Source organism: Salvia hispanica, chromosome 4 (assembly GCF_023119035.1).
Source record: "Salvia hispanica cultivar TCC Black 2014 chromosome 4, UniMelb_Shisp_WGS_1.0, whole genome shotgun sequence".
Lineage (NCBI taxonomy): Eukaryota > Viridiplantae > Streptophyta > Magnoliopsida > Lamiales > Lamiaceae > Salvia > Salvia hispanica.
The window spans coordinates 15,340,835-15,358,478 of NC_062968.1; the positions used below are offsets into that span (position 1 = coordinate 15,340,835).

General features: G+C 35.8%; 3 protein-coding genes across 4 annotated transcripts; 1 reads left to right on the top strand and 2 right to left on the bottom strand.

Annotated features, from left to right (window-relative positions):
• Nucleotides 1-1,648: 1,648 nt before the first annotated feature.
• On the bottom strand, nt 1,649-2,416 carry LOC125220449. Its single transcript, XM_048122617.1, has one exon. It carries the CDS (start codon nt 2,414-2,416, stop codon nt 1,649-1,651), a length of 768 nt encoding a protein of 255 aa, XP_047978574.1.
• Nucleotides 2,417-3,126: 710 nt separating this feature from the next.
• LOC125218476 (protein CHROMATIN REMODELING 24) lies at nt 3,127-12,166 on the top strand. 2 transcript variants are annotated; one of them, XM_048120149.1, is made up of 25 exons: nt 3,127-3,307; nt 3,411-3,515; nt 3,633-3,731; nt 3,981-4,061; nt 4,200-4,313; nt 4,406-5,433; nt 5,519-5,649; nt 5,742-5,796; nt 5,911-6,039; nt 6,166-6,273; nt 6,383-6,438; nt 6,531-6,621; nt 7,033-7,155; nt 7,244-7,321; nt 7,921-8,130; nt 8,211-8,282; nt 9,421-9,501; nt 9,588-9,706; nt 9,877-9,988; nt 10,418-10,486; nt 10,826-10,920; nt 11,000-11,134; nt 11,272-11,337; nt 11,431-11,560; nt 11,844-12,166. In XM_048120149.1, exons 1-25 carry the CDS (start codon nt 3,214-3,216, stop codon nt 11,967-11,969), a joined length of 3,507 nt encoding a protein of 1,168 aa, XP_047976106.1. In that variant the 5' UTR covers nt 3,127-3,213; the 3' UTR covers nt 11,970-12,166. The 2 variants fall into 2 exon arrangements, with proteins under 2 accessions (XP_047976106.1, XP_047976108.1); XM_048120151.1 differs by having other exon boundaries at nt 4,200-4,286.
• Nucleotides 12,167-13,546: 1,380 nt separating this feature from the next.
• LOC125223474 (protein kinase STUNTED-like) lies at nt 13,547-17,485 on the bottom strand. The gene is made up of 9 exons (XM_048126639.1): nt 17,166-17,485; nt 16,898-16,977; nt 15,710-16,472; nt 15,377-15,625; nt 15,105-15,271; nt 14,943-15,022; nt 14,719-14,866; nt 14,392-14,541; nt 13,547-14,313 (listed from the first exon to the last, which is right to left on the bottom strand). Exons 1-9 carry the CDS (start codon nt 17,368-17,370, stop codon nt 14,074-14,076), a joined length of 2,082 nt encoding a protein of 693 aa, XP_047982596.1. The 5' UTR covers nt 17,371-17,485; the 3' UTR covers nt 13,547-14,073.
• Nucleotides 17,486-17,644: the final 159 nt, after the last annotated feature.

Consider the following 17,644-nt stretch of genomic DNA (forward strand, 5'->3'; position numbering starts at 1 on the left):
AAAAAACCGGTCTTTAGTCATGGACAACTTTATGTTGCTATATCTAGAGTCACAAGTCGTGAAGGTTTGAAGATTTTAGTGTGTGGGGATGAGAATGATAGTAGAAGTGATTCTACTCTTAATGTTGTTTACAAATAAGTCTTTCAAAATGTATGAATTATTGGTGTTAGAGAGATGTTTGTAATGATTTTATCGAGAAGATGTTTGAATTCTATGTTGTGTTTTGTTTACTTTGGCATTTAGTATTTCTCAGTCTTTTTAATGTATATCCTGTTTTATTTCTATTTTTTTTCCACATGTTCTTTCGCTACAGTGGTTTGACAGACTTATAGATATATAAGTAAATGTATGATTTTTAAATCTTCATAATCTTATGAATATAAAATTTAAATAGTTTCTATTCTTGATTTGCAATAATTTTTTTTTTTTTTTTATATAATTTTTTATTTTGATTTAATTTGTTTTAAATATATTTTCTTATTTTTTGAAAATTATTTGGCCCGTGCATAGCACGGGTGGTAATACTAGTTGATATAAAGTACTACATGGTAATTATGTCTTCTCTCTCAAATTGGAAGTTAGGGTTATATGGAATATAGATGTTATTAATATGTACTCATATTAAAAGTTATTGATGTAGAAGAATGTCATTCAACTCCATAAAATTTGTATTTTGACATACTACTATCTATCATATCTTTTTCACTACTTAGAATTCATTTTTTTGGGTATACAACTAAGAATGTCATTCAACTACTTTGAAATGCATGATTTCCATTTAATTATAGTCAGATTCACGTGTGCTACTAATTTGCGATATGTTTATGTATGTTGTTTAAATTTTCAATTGCAATTATTTTATTTCTCTTGCTCACTTTGAGAATACTTTACTATTTGCGACAATTTTTTTTTAAAGTTAGAATATTGGAATGGATAGAAGTAACACATAAGATCACTTTGACCCGAATAGCTCGTGGGTTAGCTCGAAACCCGAAGATTTAGAGTTACAGTCGAAAATTTACAACCTGGATAACCCGCACCTATATAGCCCAAAAACCCGAGTAAATTGGTCCGAACCCGAGTGGGTTAGCCCAATTGAATCCCTAAGCGGGAGCCATGGAAAGAGAAAATACTAACTACTAACAGCAAGTTTACATGACTAAATCGAACCCGACTCGTAACAAGATAAGTTATTCGACATAAGATTTGTTTTGATCGAATACCTTAAGTGTCGAATCCAACTTTAACCCATGAGACAAGAAATACAAATAAAAACCATTTGGTGTTAATTAAAAAACATAGATAAATAAATCAGTGCAAGTGAGCTAATATTAAAAAAAAATTCTTGACCTCACTTCAGCCACACGCAACAACGACACCTTCACTAAGCTCAACCAAGCTCTCAATGCAAATAACGGAATGCTCGAACTCAAATTCTGGAAAATCAATCTTCTCAGTTGTTTCGTTGACCACATCATACCAATAAAATATCTTGTGATCTCACCAAAAAAGAATCATATATATTGCTATCTTTTGAATACGTCAATGACAACATCTTAATTTCAATATGCTTACTCACATGGTACTCACTGGTGCTAATAGCGAGTACATCTATCCAGGAATCTATCATTCCATACTCTTTCATCACTCACACCACAACCTTGTCATGATTGTGGCAAACTAGACACATACAGCCATCAAGAACAACTAATCTAATACCGAAACCTTTTATTTGAATTGAGAGCGGAAACATTATCTCACACTCAGATAATGTACTCAAATTAAAAGCCATTATCACTCCCGCGCAGGGATCCAATTCATATTCCCATGTTCCATCAGATTTCATATCCAGAGTATGCAAAGTACCATTAACGTGCTCACGCGAATTCCCCGGAACTGGATAATGGAATTTCAGAATTTTAGTCCATGTATTTAACTTTAGACTATAAACATACTCGGTTGAACGTTTGATTCTAACAACCTGGTAATTGTCATTTTTTAAACCATATCCGAAACCAAATGAATATCTAACTCGCCCATGGTCCGGATGATCTTCCAGTATATCGGGCAACCTCCGGTACATTGCGTGAAAGGGTTCCACAAACAAGGTGGCCGGTGGATTGGACTGCACAATCATAACTCCATTGCAAGAATTCGAGACCCCGTCGACGCTTTCGTAATATGCAGCCGGAAAGATGCCGGGAGTCTCGTCGAGCGCCTCAAACTGGAACTTGTAAAATATGCCATTGCCGCCGACGAACAGAGATCGCTGATGCGCTTGGCATAGATGCTTCCTAATGAAAATCCCACTTCCAATTAAAGTACCCCAAGTCGGTGCGACATCGTGGAATCGCTTCGGATATTTCACCGACAGATTGCAAAGGATTTCCTTGACAAAATCGAACGGAAACACCATTTCAGTTTACTTGAATAGAATTGTTCTTGCGGCATGACCTAAAATCTAAAATCCCTAGTTGGGGAGCTAATAAAGTTTTAGAAGTAGCATATTATATTTTTTCTAAATGATTATTAGTGGTAGTTAATATTTTTTTATAATGGAGCCATTGGCTTACATGGAAAGCTATTGTTTTAGGAATTCATCGTAATTTCATTTTTATCAAATTACAACTATCTTGATAAAATAGTACTCCCTCCGTCCTATAAAAATGAGTTAAATTATTTTAGGTCATTTTAATAAATGATGAGTTAAATGATCTAAAAATGACATCCGAATTTTATAAATTGATCTGAACTGATTAATAATGACTTCCGTGTTTTTAGTCAATTATCAGATCGCATAATTTTTAAGACGCAATTTGAGCTCCATTTCTATATTAAGATGCTTTTGATATTTTTTCTAATCTAACATCCAAAACGGCTATATATTAAGAAATCATCGATTCAGGTATACATTTTCCAATTTTATTGGTATCCTTTTCATTTTTATATATTAAATTCGTGTTTAATATTCATTGTTTAATTTAATGCTATCTAGCCTATCCCAATCTCAAATAAAACCTCAATTCTCTTAAAATTTGTTTACGGGTATTTTCGTAAAAATAGGGATTTTTTCTCACTATTTAAGCAGCAGTGGCAGAACACCACCTCCAACTTGAAATTCAAACACCCACAGAAACTGGGCTTCGGTTTCTCTCTCCAAATTTCAAATTTACATTTCTAAGCGGGAAGTGAAGCGAAGACCACCTGCCTCTAATGGCGGATGGCAACAAGAAGCCGGCGATGAGTCTCAATCAGCTCCACAATCGATTTCTATCCGCCTCTCAAGCTAGACCCAAACAAAAACCTGGTAAGTCTTCTCCCAATCATACGCATCTACCGATTAATTAGTTACTCCTCCGCTCACGCATACTCTCCTGTTTCCGATCGTGGTTTCATTTCGAAATCTGCAGTTGATCATACTAGTGCCTTGCCAACGGGGAAGCCCGCCCACGCACTTGATGATGCCCCGCGGTTTGATTTTGGTTCTCCTTCTCCTTCTCCTCCTCCTACCCAAGGTTTTTACCTAGATTCTACTTTTTTTATATATTAATTACTTTGAAGGATTTAGGATTTTTCATTTATGTGTGGATTATGACATTATCTGGTTGTTTTCCCCCTATTAAATTGTGCAGGAGAGGTGGATGTCAAGGAGCCTGTCTCGAGGCTTAACGATTCATCTCCCCGGCTATTTGCAGGCTTTGATGATTTCGATTCGCGATCTCCCATCTATGGTATTACTTGAATTCGATGATGCTGTTTTCTACAAAAACCATGAAAAAAGTATTTTCTCAAGTACTCTGTATAACTTCAATACATCTTCAGAATTGGTCTAAATTAAAGAACTAGAAATAAGGATGACAGGATGCGAGTGTTATAGTACTATGTTTTCCCCTTCCCATGATGTGTGGTGCATACTGTTTATGGTTTATTTGTCCAGATAAATTGATACTTTTTTCTGAATATTCTGAACATTGTTAAAGCCTCCAAACCACCTGAAAGTTGCAAGACAACTGAAGAAGAGGAAAGTTCTTTTAAGAAGAATTCTGCTACTTCTGACTCAGGTGAACATAATACTGATCTTCAAGGCCAGTAATTTGCATTTTTCTAAGAGTTTGATGAGTCATTTTGTGATTTTCCCTGTGTCTTCTGTATACTGTTTTTCTGTCATTCTAACACATTTATGTCATTGTATCATGCAGTTGGTGTGGATCTCAACAATATTCAGCTGGAGAGCAGTAAAATACCTGCAGAAGCTAATGCTGAGGAGGGAAAATCTTTGTTATCTGGTGTTACTGATAATTCCGATGTTCCACGTATTGTTAATCTTCTTGAACCAATTATATTGATTATCTTAGTAAGCATTTTCTGCAATTTATTTCACTCACTTGATTTGTGGATTCAACAGGAGAAGAGAAGCAAAAGAAGGTTAGAATGGAAGGCAGACGTCGCCTCTGCAAAATTTCTGAGAACAATGAAGACACCACTGGTGCTGGGGAAAAAGCTAGTAGTGCTCAAGAACCAACTGTTGATGATATTTGGGATTTCGACTCACCATTGCCAGTCAAGAAAACATGCGAGAGTAGTGGAAATGAAATCATGGATATACTTAATGACTTGAGCTCCAAACTTGAGATCCTTTCCATCGAGAAGAAAAGGATTCCCAAGAAAGTAGATACCATGGATGGTTTTCAGGGCTCATTGAAAAGTAAATTACATGATGTAACCATCAAAGAGGGGTTCCATGATTATAAAGCTGATGTTTCTTCACACGTACCACACTCTTATTCCCAAGATGAAACAGCTGGGACAAAAGGTGCTGGTAATTTCACCAATAAATATCAGAAGAACAAAACTAGGGGTTCTGATGCAGTGGCTGAGAGCTATGTTGGTAAGCCCAGCAGAAACATGGATAAGTATGAAAAGATAATGAATATTGAACCAGCGAAGGAACATGCAAAGACAGGGTCAACTAAAGAATTCCAAGATTATAGTTACAGAAATGAAGATGAAGATTATGTGGCTTTGAGTAAACGACCCCCCTATAAAATGGATAAGTATGAAAGGCCAATAAATATTGAACCAGCGAGGGTTCATGCAAAGTCAGGGTCAACTAAAGAATTCCAAGATTATAGTTACAAAAATGAAGATGAAGATTATGTGGCTTTGAGTAAACGACCCCCCTATAAAAAACCGGATGGTCAAACAAAGTTTATTAAGGTGTCTGATGAAGAATCTGATGAGGTGACTACATTTGACAATCATGTAGACGAATTCACTCTGAGTGGTCTGAGGGGCACATACAAGCTACCACATAAAATAGCAAATATGCTGTATCCTCACCAGAGAGAAGGACTAAAGTGGCTTTGGTCTCTTCATTGCAAGGGTAAGGGTGGTATTTTGGGTGATGATATGGGCCTAGGAAAGACAATGCAGGTAGATGAAAGTACTTATGGTAATAGTCATTTTCCTTTTTACATTTAGTCACAGTGTATGATTTACCAGTTACATATCTTTTCAGATTTGCAGTTATTTGTGTGGACTATTCCATTCAAATTTGATCCGGAGAGTCTTGATTGTTGCACCTAAGACCTTGTTAACCCATTGGATAAATGAACTATCAACAGTTGGACTTTCAGAGAAGACAAGAGAGTATACTATTCTAGCAACTTTTTATATATTGTTTTTGATTAATTAACTAACTTTTCTCACTCTTAGTATATTTGTTATATGAACACTCACAGGTATTTTGCAACTTGCCAAAAGACTAGGCACTATGAGCTCCAATATGTACTTCAGGTTATCTTTCTTGTGAATTCTATATACAATAAAAGGCATGTAAACTGCATATATTTGCATGAATGGATTATTTATTACTTTTGGATTAACAATTTTATGTTTTGTTAACCACAGGACAAAGGTATTCTTCTCACAACATATGATATAGTGCGGAACAACACAAAATCCTTATGTGGAGATCACCGTTACAATGTGGATGGTGAAGAAGATGAATTGACATGGGATTATATGATACTTGATGAGGTATGCACTCTATGTTATTATTCATATATACTATATATACTATATACTATTTGAATAGAATATTTCGAGAAGGATCTACTTGCTTGGTTTTGTTGTCATCATGTTCCCAAACTATAAAATCTGTAGGGCCACCTGATAAAAAATCCGAGTACCCAGAGGGCGAAAAGTTTGCTTCAAATACCTTGTCGTCATCGTATCATTATCAGTGGAACACCACTCCAGAACAATCTCAAGGTAGCATGGTTTAATTTCACGTCTTCATATAATTGGAATATAATGTTTATTTTCTTTCATACAAGAAGCATCGGAAAACTATTTACTTATGAAAACTCTATCTCTCTAGGAACTATGGGCTTTATTTAATTTCTCCTGTCCAGAGCTGCTGGGTGACAAAAAAGAGTAATTGTCTTACCACCCCCAATTCCATAATTTTGTTGAATATATGTGGCATTTGCTAATCTCTTCTACCATTACTCTTTTTTTATTTTTAGGTTCAAGGATAAATATGAGTACTTCATCAGTCGGGGAAATGAGAAAAATGCTTCTGATAGGGAAAAGCACATTGGTTCATCAGTTGCAAAGGTGATTTTAATATTGGTGTACTAAAAATGACTTGTTTGTGCAACTGTGTTTGTATATCAAACTGTAATTGTTAAAACTTCATGAGACCTTTGCTTGTGCTGTTCTTGAGCCTTCTTCTTGTTGCACTTGAGTACTAATTCCCTTTAGATTTTCATTAGCTAGAGCCCAGAATATGCCAATGCATTGGTGTAAGAATTTGCTAGAATGCTTGAATATTATATACATATATATCTGTATATATATATACTACCTCCGTCCCTTGAAAATAGAAACTATTTCCATTTTGAGGCGTCCAAACTTTCTCTACTTTCTATTTTAGGACGTGGACCCCACAATCCACTAACACTACTTCCACTACTTGAAATAATTTCATTGTCATTTGTCTCATCTCTTGGCATCTTTTGATGATAGAAACTGAGAGATTGCATTCAGCCATATTTCTTGAGAAGAATGAAAAGTGAAGTTTTTCGTGATGATGCCTCACTTTCCAACAAGAATGAACTTATTGTATGGTTACGGTTGACACAATGCCAGGTAATATTCATAGTTGTAATAAAAAATGGTTGTTTACTTTGGGAAAAGTTCACTAAAGAGTCCATATTCTTTATCTTCGTGAATTCAGCGCCGACTGTATGAAGCTTTCTTAAACAGTGAGATTGTTGTCTCTGCTTGTGATGGCTCACCTCTTGCTGCACTTACGGTAATATCCATCATGTGTTTTCAATTTCTGTTTAAATTTATGTGTTTTCATTAGGCTTTGACATATTATTAAATATGTGCTTCATCTTGCCATGTTATAAACTTTTGTTAACTAACTAATTGTTCTTGATTTCTAACGCATTGAGACTGATACATCTTTTAATAAACTAAAATCCTTTCATGTTGCAAGAACACACATTATGTCATTTGAACATCCTTTATAAGTATTTCACAATTTTCCTTCCTAAGTGTAAACTTTAACTGCCATTCACTGCATATGAAATGTAAGTGCAAACTCCCATGATCTCTCTTTATGTTGGCATTGTCTTGTGTGCACTGTCAACACACTGCTGCACTGAATAGCTCATGCTCTGATATTTACCATGAATCTGCCATTCATTTTTAATGGAGTCCATTGAAAGTTTCATCCATTTCAGAGTTGTTAAGTTTGATAACACTTTGGCTTAAAAGCTGGCAATCTAGTGAAATAGGTTAGAAAACTAATGCAGACAAGCATTATCCCGGGAAGATGCTTGGACTAGCTTATTGACAAAAAGAGCAGAGTATGTTTTGACAAGCTTTGTTTTTTCATTGAATCAGATCTTGAAAAAAATATGTGATCATCCGCTTATATTGACAAAAAGAGCTGCCGAAGACCTTCTCGAAGGGATGGATGATTCCATGGCTGAGCAGGAAGATCATAAAGTTGCTGAAAAACTGGCAATGCACATAGCAGATGTTGCAGATAGATTTGACATTGTTGAGAATCACAATATCTCTTGCAAAATATCATTCATATTGTCTTTACTGGTAGGCTCATGATTTGCACCACGGTTCAGTAATTTCATATTGGTTGATATTTTTCGCCTGATATTTATGTTTGGTTACAGGGAGACTTGATTCCAAAGGGACATAATGTGCTTATATTTTCTCAATCAAAGAAGATGCTTAATCTAATTCAGGTTATTCTATGTTTAGATGTTTGATATTCAATTCACGATATTGTTGAACACAGGAATTGCTTTTGTAGCTTGCACACACTATTTCTTACCATGATTTGTTCTGCTTCTTGTTTGTGGTCTCTAAGTTTAGAAGGAAAAAGAAGCTGAATTAGTACACCTACTCCCTGTTTGCAACCATTTATCCTTAGTAGACTGTAGATATGAAAGATATCATTTTTTCTTTGCATGATGCTCTGACCAGTGCTTCAGATAAAGACCTGATAATACTCCCTTAGTATGGAACTCATGTTGGACATTGTGAAATACTTTTATGATTGTTCCTGTTGGAAATTGTTGGCTGAGAATTTGTTATTTCACATTATTAAATTTAAGTAATGGGATTAAGGGGTCAAAGATTCTCATGCGAGGAATGGTACTTTAGGTGGAGATCACGAGATAGTTAGAGGAGTGAGAAATTTAGAGACTTTGACTCTGATATGCATACTTACTTTCGAAATGAAATACCTACAACTAGAAACTGTAACCCATGAAGTTAGATATCTTGTCAATAAAGAATATTTATAGGAGATATGAACTTAGTTAAAGTTGGACTCTCATACATATACATATGAGAAGGTTGTCACTGTCAGGATTGGTTAAAACACACAACTGTAAGTAATGCTGATCTTTAGATCTTCTCATTGGGTAAATGATACTTACATGCAACATGATCAGGGCCTTATTACTGGTTGTTTCATCACATGATCTTGACACTGGGTAACTGCTAGCCACTTTCTGCCCAGTAGATATGTAAGATGCTAATTTTAATCAGTCTTGTCGATGTCACAAGTTACTCTGATCAAAGTGTGAAATTCCATTTTGTACCAAATAGTTTCTTCAAAAGGAATATGGGTTTCAAACCCTAACATAGAAATACGATTGGATCGTTTCTCATTTTACAGAATAATGAAAATTGTCAGCAAGCCTTCTTCATAGGAAGGTCATTCAGTTAGTAGTACTTCTTGTGGTTTTCAGTTTTATGTTGACTCTCTCACACTCCTTCAACTGCCATCAGAGACATGCAAACGAACATCTCCCTTGATTTTGTTGGAAAACATGTTTTCTATAATTCTGTTCTTATATTACTCTTGTTACTCAGGAGTCACTGACATCTAGTCATTACAAGTACATGAGAATAGATGGTGATACCAAAATCCTGGACAGAGCTAAAGTTGTAAAGGTATGCTTTTCTATAATGAATTTGTTTGAATACACATATATAAACTGCTATTTCCAATATGAATATCTGTTTTTCATTTTGTAAAGGATTTTCAAGAGGGTCGTGGAGCTCCAATTTTTCTCTTGACTTCCCAAGTTGGTGGTTTGGGCCTTACACTCACTAATGCGGATCGTGTAATTGTGGTTGATCCAGCATGGAACCCAAGGTGCATTATTATTATTATTGAATGATCTGGGCTTTAGAGTAATTGATAAAAAAAATGCTATTTCCTTATTCTTCATTACATGTGAATAAATGGCTGATTAAACTGTAACAAGCATTGCATCTGTTCGGAATAGTTCTTCCTTAATGATTAACTCCACTCAACTTTTACAGCACTGACAATCAGAGTGTAGACCGTGCATACCGAATTGGGCAGAAGAAGGATGTCATAGTGTACAGATTAATGACATGTGGAACTGTGGAAGAGAAAATTTATAGAAAGCAGGTTTGTGATGTGTTTTTTTCTCAAGTTATGGTGGGGACTGTCTATAATATCTCAAACTTCAAATTGATGTACTGATGGAGGTCAAGATTAGATTTAACGTCCACTCGTGGTCGATTTAATATTATCAAATTTTCCATGTTAGATAAAGGTTTCACGGAATGTACTCTGTTTTAGATTTCAATAATTATGTAATAAAACTGCTCCTTGTACTTTATCTTGATAATGCTCAATGCACATTTTAAAACAGACATGAAACCATCTTCTGCTATGTGATGCGTCCATGTAGTCCAAAAAGATTCCCATGCTTGAAATAACTTGTTTATAAGTGACAGAAGAATAGAGATTTGTGCCATTATGTCTCAATTTTTCATGGTCAAGTTTGAGCCCTTACTTACGTTCAGTTATATGCTTTATTTATATGTGAACCAGGTATTTAAAGGTGGCTTGTTTAGAAGTGCAACAGAACAAAAGGAGCAGATCCGATATTTCAGCCAACAGGTATTTGTTTATGCATTTGTTTCACAAGAAAAAATGTCTAATATCTGTTCTGACCATGCTCTAATGTCCCCTAGAAGCAAGTTGTCATCCTTAGAATTGATTTATCTCAAGGGAACGAAATACTAGTAAATTTGATCTACATATTATGCTGCTGCCCACAATCTTTTCAAGAGTGAATGCAAAAATTAGTACCTGGTGCAAACAACAAGTGACATGCTATTTTTGTATAGTTCTAATATCTTTGTAAAGTTACATTTCTGCAGTCAAATTATATTATCTTTTTTCTGTGCCTGCGGCATTCATTTAAAACCCTTTGTTTTGTTGTGTTTGAATTTCCAGGACTTGCGGGATCTCTTCACTGTGCCCAAACTAGGATTTGATGTTTCTCCCACCCAACAACAGTTGCTTGAAGAACATGATCGGGAGCATACTATGTAATTCTTTGTTTCTAAGCAATCATCTTTCATACGAATAACTAATCAGTCCAAGTTCTAATGTTTATGCTTTATCCAGGGAAGAATCTCTTAGAGGCCATGTAGAGTTCCTTGAAACTCTCAACATAGCTGGAGTCAGCCAGCACAGTTTGCTCTTTTCTAAGGCAGCCCCTTCGAATGAGGTTGAGATACTTGATGTCGAGGAACCGAAAAGGTCAGTCCCTGTTGGATTTCTTAAAAGTGCACATTACAATTGAAAATTTGGTTAACCTAGTGCTCACTTTGACTAAACATCAAGCATATCCTTGTTGTTGGTACTGGTGATATGGATTTCCATTATTTTAAACACAGGTCCAGAGGGACTACGTACATGGGGAATGCATCTACACGATCACCACTTGAACATAATGTCGATGGGTAACTCTTGAGAAAAATATTACTAGCTCTTCATCTTTATTATAAAAGTTCATTGGTCGTAAAATGAATACATATGTCACTTTTGTTATGCAGAGCACAGTACGCATTTAATCCCAAGGATGTAAACAGAATGCGGAGAAACTCAGTTCCTGATGTCACCGAACCATCTGAAGCTGAAATCAAAGAGAGGATAAGTCGCTTGTCTCATATATTCTTGAATACGGTACACACTCTTGTGATTTATTATTTACATTCTACTAACCTGAAGTGGCTAACTTTGATCTTCAAAACTTGGACATGCATATTTCTTGTATTCAAATGGCTTCTATCCTTCTATCGTTAAATTACTTATATCTTCATCTAGAATTTTTATCTTGTCATATAGACGTTGGCAAATAACATGGTGGTGGGAGAAAAGATGCATGTTTGTATATCAAATAGTAGCATATTTTCAAGACATAAGTAAATCAATCTTGTTAATTTTATTTAGATTTATTATTATCCAGGCTGCAGTGTCGAGACTACCTGATAAAGGAGAGAAAATACACAAGCAAATAAATGCATTGGAAGTTCAGCTGAATAACCTGCGGATGTCAAAAGGGGACAAGGTTAACGTAATTGAATTATCGTAAGTGTTCTGATTGTAAACCATAATGTAAATTTTGGTGCCATGCATTGTTAACATTTAAGTATGTTTCCCATGGCACCTCATTTCAACTAGAAAACAAAAACAAGTATGACTCCCATGGCACGTGCCAACTTTTTGGACTCTTTAACTCTGAAAATTTTTGAAGTTGCTATTTTCTAGCAACTATATTTCCTTATTTTACTCGAGATTTTATCTTAATTTGCGGATGATGATTTATTTTGACACTTAATTTACATTTTAAATTTTACTACTCCCTCCATCCCTAAAGAATATGCACTTCGGGTTTGGCACGAGTTTTAATGTAAAATTGGTAAAGTAAGAGAGAAACACAGAAAAAAAGTAATTAAAGTATTGCTAGTGGAGAATGAGTCTCATCTCATTAGAGAGAAAAGAGTTTCTAAAAGTAGAAAGCATATATTCTTATGGGATGGACTAAAAAGAAAATAGTGTATATTCTCGTGGGATGGGGGAGTATATTGTAAACTACATATGTGATCCGTTGCTAACTTATCAATGCAGTGTATTAAAAATGTCAACACGATGATATTGAAATGTCAACATAAACTTAGTTGATATTTTAATACATTGTGTTTACATTGATATTTAAAATGTTTGTGTTAACATTTTAATGTGATCGTGTTGACATTTTTAATATATTGCGTTTATGAGTTAGCAATTTAAGAAAAATTAGCATTATAACCACCCTTGTAAACTAACAGTAGTAACTTATAATAAGTGGATTTCTGAGTCAAGGGGGGTAAATTTTAAGCTTTAGGTGTTGTTATCGGTCACTCTAATCTTAGTATCTTACTGTCTACTTTATTGGGGATTTGATTATTATCATCAGGTTTGAACTTGTAGCATTATGAATCTGAATTCAATTCTGTGTCATCTTTGTTTGCGTTTTTTTCATTGAGGTATTTTATGTTTTTCAGCACTACGCGAGTGTCTATTTTAAACTAAATAAAAAATAAGCATATGGTATTGGTAGCACTTCCTTTTCGTGGTCCGAACGTAGTGCTTTATTTGCTATGAATTAAAAAAGTAGTACTAGTACATTATTTGTACGTTGATGTCACCAAAAATGTTGATTTTTTAGGTTGGAGAAAAACAATTACATGCGATTAATTTAAATATTTAAATTTAATCACTGAGAGCGACGGGTATGAAGGGGATAGCGGTAGGAACACCAAACCAAAGGCATAATATTATGAGCAATGTTGCATCAGTCATTAAAACATGATACTACAAGTATAATAGTCTACAGATCACTACTTGTTATGAAAATTCGACATACGATACCTCCAGAATATAGTTTCTTTTTAAAATAAATCAACATAATATTTTTTTATAAAACACTGTTTCAAGATAAATTAACACCGTGGATAATCGAGGCATGTTCTTATATCAGTTTTCCTCCAGTTTTCTACTTTCACATTGATTTTGCAGTTTAGTTGTTTACTCGTACGAAATCTAAGCAACTTAGTTTGCTCTAGCAAATGGTTCAAGTTGTCAAGGTAATCTATCTCGTTACCGACAATTTTTTATTGCACATTGAAGAAGAAAAAGGAAAACCTTTTTTTCAGAATAGTAGTTGGGATGTGTACATTTCTTTGTGTGCATACACCACCTACCCATCTAATCACTGCAACTCTTAAAAGTCAAAAGTGATCCGACATAGACAAACATATTGAACAAATCTTAATACAGAATCAGATTCCACAAATATGGCCAAGAAAAGGACCATCTAACTACCAGACATAAACCAGAGAAATAGCATTCGCCCTAATTAATTCCCAACTAAAGAGTAAGTATCAATAACAAATCCTATAATTAAAAAGTAGACAATTTCTCGCCTAAGTAGTAGCTGTGAGAATTCAATGCATTTGTACCCATAAACTGCAATGCTTTGGCAATCTTTTGCGCTGCCAATTATGAAATGTAGACCAACACTCTATTTGACTAGAAAAAATTAGGCAAGGAGGAGGTTAAAAAGCATCGGGGATCCTCTCGTCCAATACCTCGCCATACACAACAACTCTATAACTATGTACAAGCTCGGCTCAACCCATTATGCTCTACATTTTTCAATCAAAGCTTGATGAACGGCTCCATCTACCCCCTAAATAATCCTCCACCGAGATGTTCAGCTCGGTGCTGCTAGTAGAGGCGCAATCATCTTCTAAATTAAGTAGTGCGAGGTTAATGAAGGACTGGATCACTGTAGCTGATTGTTCGTTATAGATTATATTTAAGTCCTCACAAGTCTTGGTTTCCTGCCTAGCCCACTCGATCACTGCTGGATCACCTTGAAGGAGTTTGAGGACCTGTTTTGACAATGTAAAGAATCATAATTGAGATATAACCATTTTTCAAGCATAAAAACTTGAGTTGCTAGTACTTACAAGGCTAATTTCAGGACGAGATTGTGGTGCGTGTCTGGTACACAAGGTTGCAGCTAAGACCATAAGATCAAATTGTTCTTGGTCATAAGCATCAACTAACTCTGGGTCTTGGAGTTCTGAGGTTTTCCCCTCCTTTAAAATGTCTTTTGCCTGTAAAGCAGTTTTTAAGTACAGCCGCATCAGTCTTGCTTCTCTTTTCTTGGTTATACAGAAAATAAGAAAATGAAGAGGACTAAAAGAAATGGGTCGATATCTGACCATATTCCAAAATTATTTGAACTAAAAGAAAAGTTAATCACATCCAGACTTCAGGGAAAAGATACTTACCCACATTACCAAGCTTTGTTTGCCCTTAGGAGATCCATCATTAATTGGCTTTCTTCCGGTTAATAGCTCCAGAAGCACAACTCCAAAAGCATAGACATCAAGTTTCTCGTCTAGCTTCCCATTCAAAAAATATTCTGGAGCCAAGTATCTGCAAAATAAACATACTCTTACAAATCTGCATCCTCTTTTGTCAATTACTAAGTTGAGAAAGTACAAAATCTAACCCAAATGTGCCAGCTACATCTGAGGTACGCATATGATATAAACAACTTGAAGCCCATGTTGCAAGGCCAAAATCCGACAGCTGCAAGGGAAACGGTAGCAGAATGAATATTGCACCAGAAAATCACACCAAGGCAATGAGTGATAGTTGAATTTTCTAATACCTGTGGTTCAAAATCATCCGAAAGAAGAATATTTGAAGACTTCACATCTCTGTGAATAATTGGTTCAGCTGAACTATGTAGGTAGTCCAGTGCCTCAGCAACTCCCAAGGCAACCTTATACCTCGTGTCCCAATCAAAGAAGTTTTTGGACTTTTCAGAACCTAATTCTGAGAGCAGTAACCAAGAGGCAAAATCAAGAGACAAACAAGTACAAGTTGATCCAATTATGCTAGATGATGCATAAAACAAGAAGGAATAAACAAATACCATACCATGGAGATTGTCTTCCAGGCTCCCTCTTGAAAGAAGATTATAAACCAGTAGCAATTTGTCCTCCTCAAAACAGAAGCCAACCAGAGAAATTATGTTCTTGTGATGCACAGATGAAATTATTTCAATTTCTGAAACAAATTGTTTCAGTACATCTTCCGTTGGTTTTAGTATCTTGACAGCTATTTCCTGGCCTCCTGGCAAACAGCCTCGATAAACCCGGCTGCTTCCACCCTTTCCAATCAAATTTTCTGAAAAGATAACAGACATCAATAATTACACATGAGAAGAAAGAGTGAACTAGTAAATTGGTGAATCAATAAAACAGAACGAACCAGGTATGAAGTTATCTGTAGCTAACAAAAGCTCCTGGTAGCTAAACAATTGGCATGTAGCTGAGTACTTCTCTGTAAGAGCATTAAGTTCTTCCGAGAACGTTTTAGATGAATAAAGATTAGAGTCATTATCAACTGAGTACAGTACAATAGCTCCCTCATCTGGGTCCAAATTTGTAAGACATTCAGATGTATCAGATGTACTAGTCTGTTTCTGATCAGGATATATAGCTGCATCAGATTGTCGTGTCGGTAATCTGAACATCCATCGCATCACGGATGACTTCTTACTAGATGGAGATTCGGGTAATTTCAGCCCGTTAAAAAACGACTTGCGTAATACTGTCCAACCTGATTTCGATTCAGGCATTTCTCGGGTTTTTACAGGTACCAGCGCCATGGAAACATTCTCCCTTTCATCACTAGATGATGTTAAAAGTCTCTGGGGCGGAAGACTCAGAGGGCTTTTGGACAATTTCTTCTTCCTTGATCTTGTTCGCTGGACATCAGCACCTCGAAGCAACAAGAGGCAGGAAGCATTTGATTCTGTTGCAAAAACAATCTTGCCATTGTTGACACATATAACGGATGCATTCTTTTGAAGATTCTTGGCACAATACTTGGCAACTGAGGTCCTTGATCTAACTTTGTGATCAACTCCTGAAGTGCCAACAATTAAACTCGTTGCTCCACATGATTTTGCTTCTCGGAGAATGATTTTATGAGTTGGAGAGCCTTTACACACCTTGAGCTTTAAATCCACCTGCCAAAATTTGCTAAATTCATTAAAACTGACCGATGAATTTGTAGCTCGCACTCACCAAAACAAATTATACAGGAATAACGAAAGGAAAATCTAAGTCCCAAACATCTAGATACAGTTTGAACTTAGAATTTGTAAAACACAAACAAGACACTCCAGCAATTTATATGAATAAATTCCTAAAAAAAAGAAGCAACGAAGGAAAAATCCTGTAGCGAGTCAACTTTACTTGATGTTGCCTAAAACTGATAGTGTAAAAGGTAGTAGTACAGTACTAACAATAAATATACACTCAAACTAGAAGCGAAAAATGCAAACAAATGAACTTGTAGCAATAACTGTATACCCCTCAAAAAATAAATTTACAAAAATGCACATCTAGATACAAGTAAAAACAGTAGAAGAGTAAGTTTAGGAAGAATCACCTGCTTTAGGTTGCAGAAACCTTCATAAGCAGCCAGCATGGAATCAAATGTCTTCACCAGCGAAAGCAAATCCGATTTCTCTTCTCCGCCCAAATTTAAACCGCAACAAAATCAGAAACAAAAATATCCAACACAGAAACGCAATTGCCAACAAAAGCACTAGAAATTGAACAAATTACACTTGACAATTCCTGAGATTTTCGAAACACAGCACTAGAAAGTGAGCTCAAAACACAGTGCGCAGATGCAATTCTGTAAAATTACTCACCGACGTTGGGATTGAGGACGTGCAGAGCAATGACGCGATCGCCAGTCTGCGCCACCTTCACAAGCGCCCAAGTCAGAAGCTCTTTACTCCGTGTGTCCACCTTCACACCAACCACCACCACAGCGCCGCCGTCTTCTCCGGCGGCCGCGGTGCTCTCGCCGCCACTGCATTCCACAACTTCAGAACTCTCGGCCGCCAGCCTCATTGTCGCGCAAAAACGCAGATCAAGCCAGAGACGAGGCCAGAAATGGGAGACCAAGCTCTGAACTCTGGAATCTCTCCTCTCTCTCTCTCTCTCCACTCTCTCCAAGAGACAGGTAGTGGATTTATTATCCCTTTTCAATTACCTTTTTGGAATTCTTTTTTTTTTCTTTTCAATAAATACTACTGCGACGAAGAAACAGGTAATTGTTTTTTAGAATTAAAAAGATTTAAAGATGGTAATTACTCGGATTAATTACTTCATCATTTCATTTGTA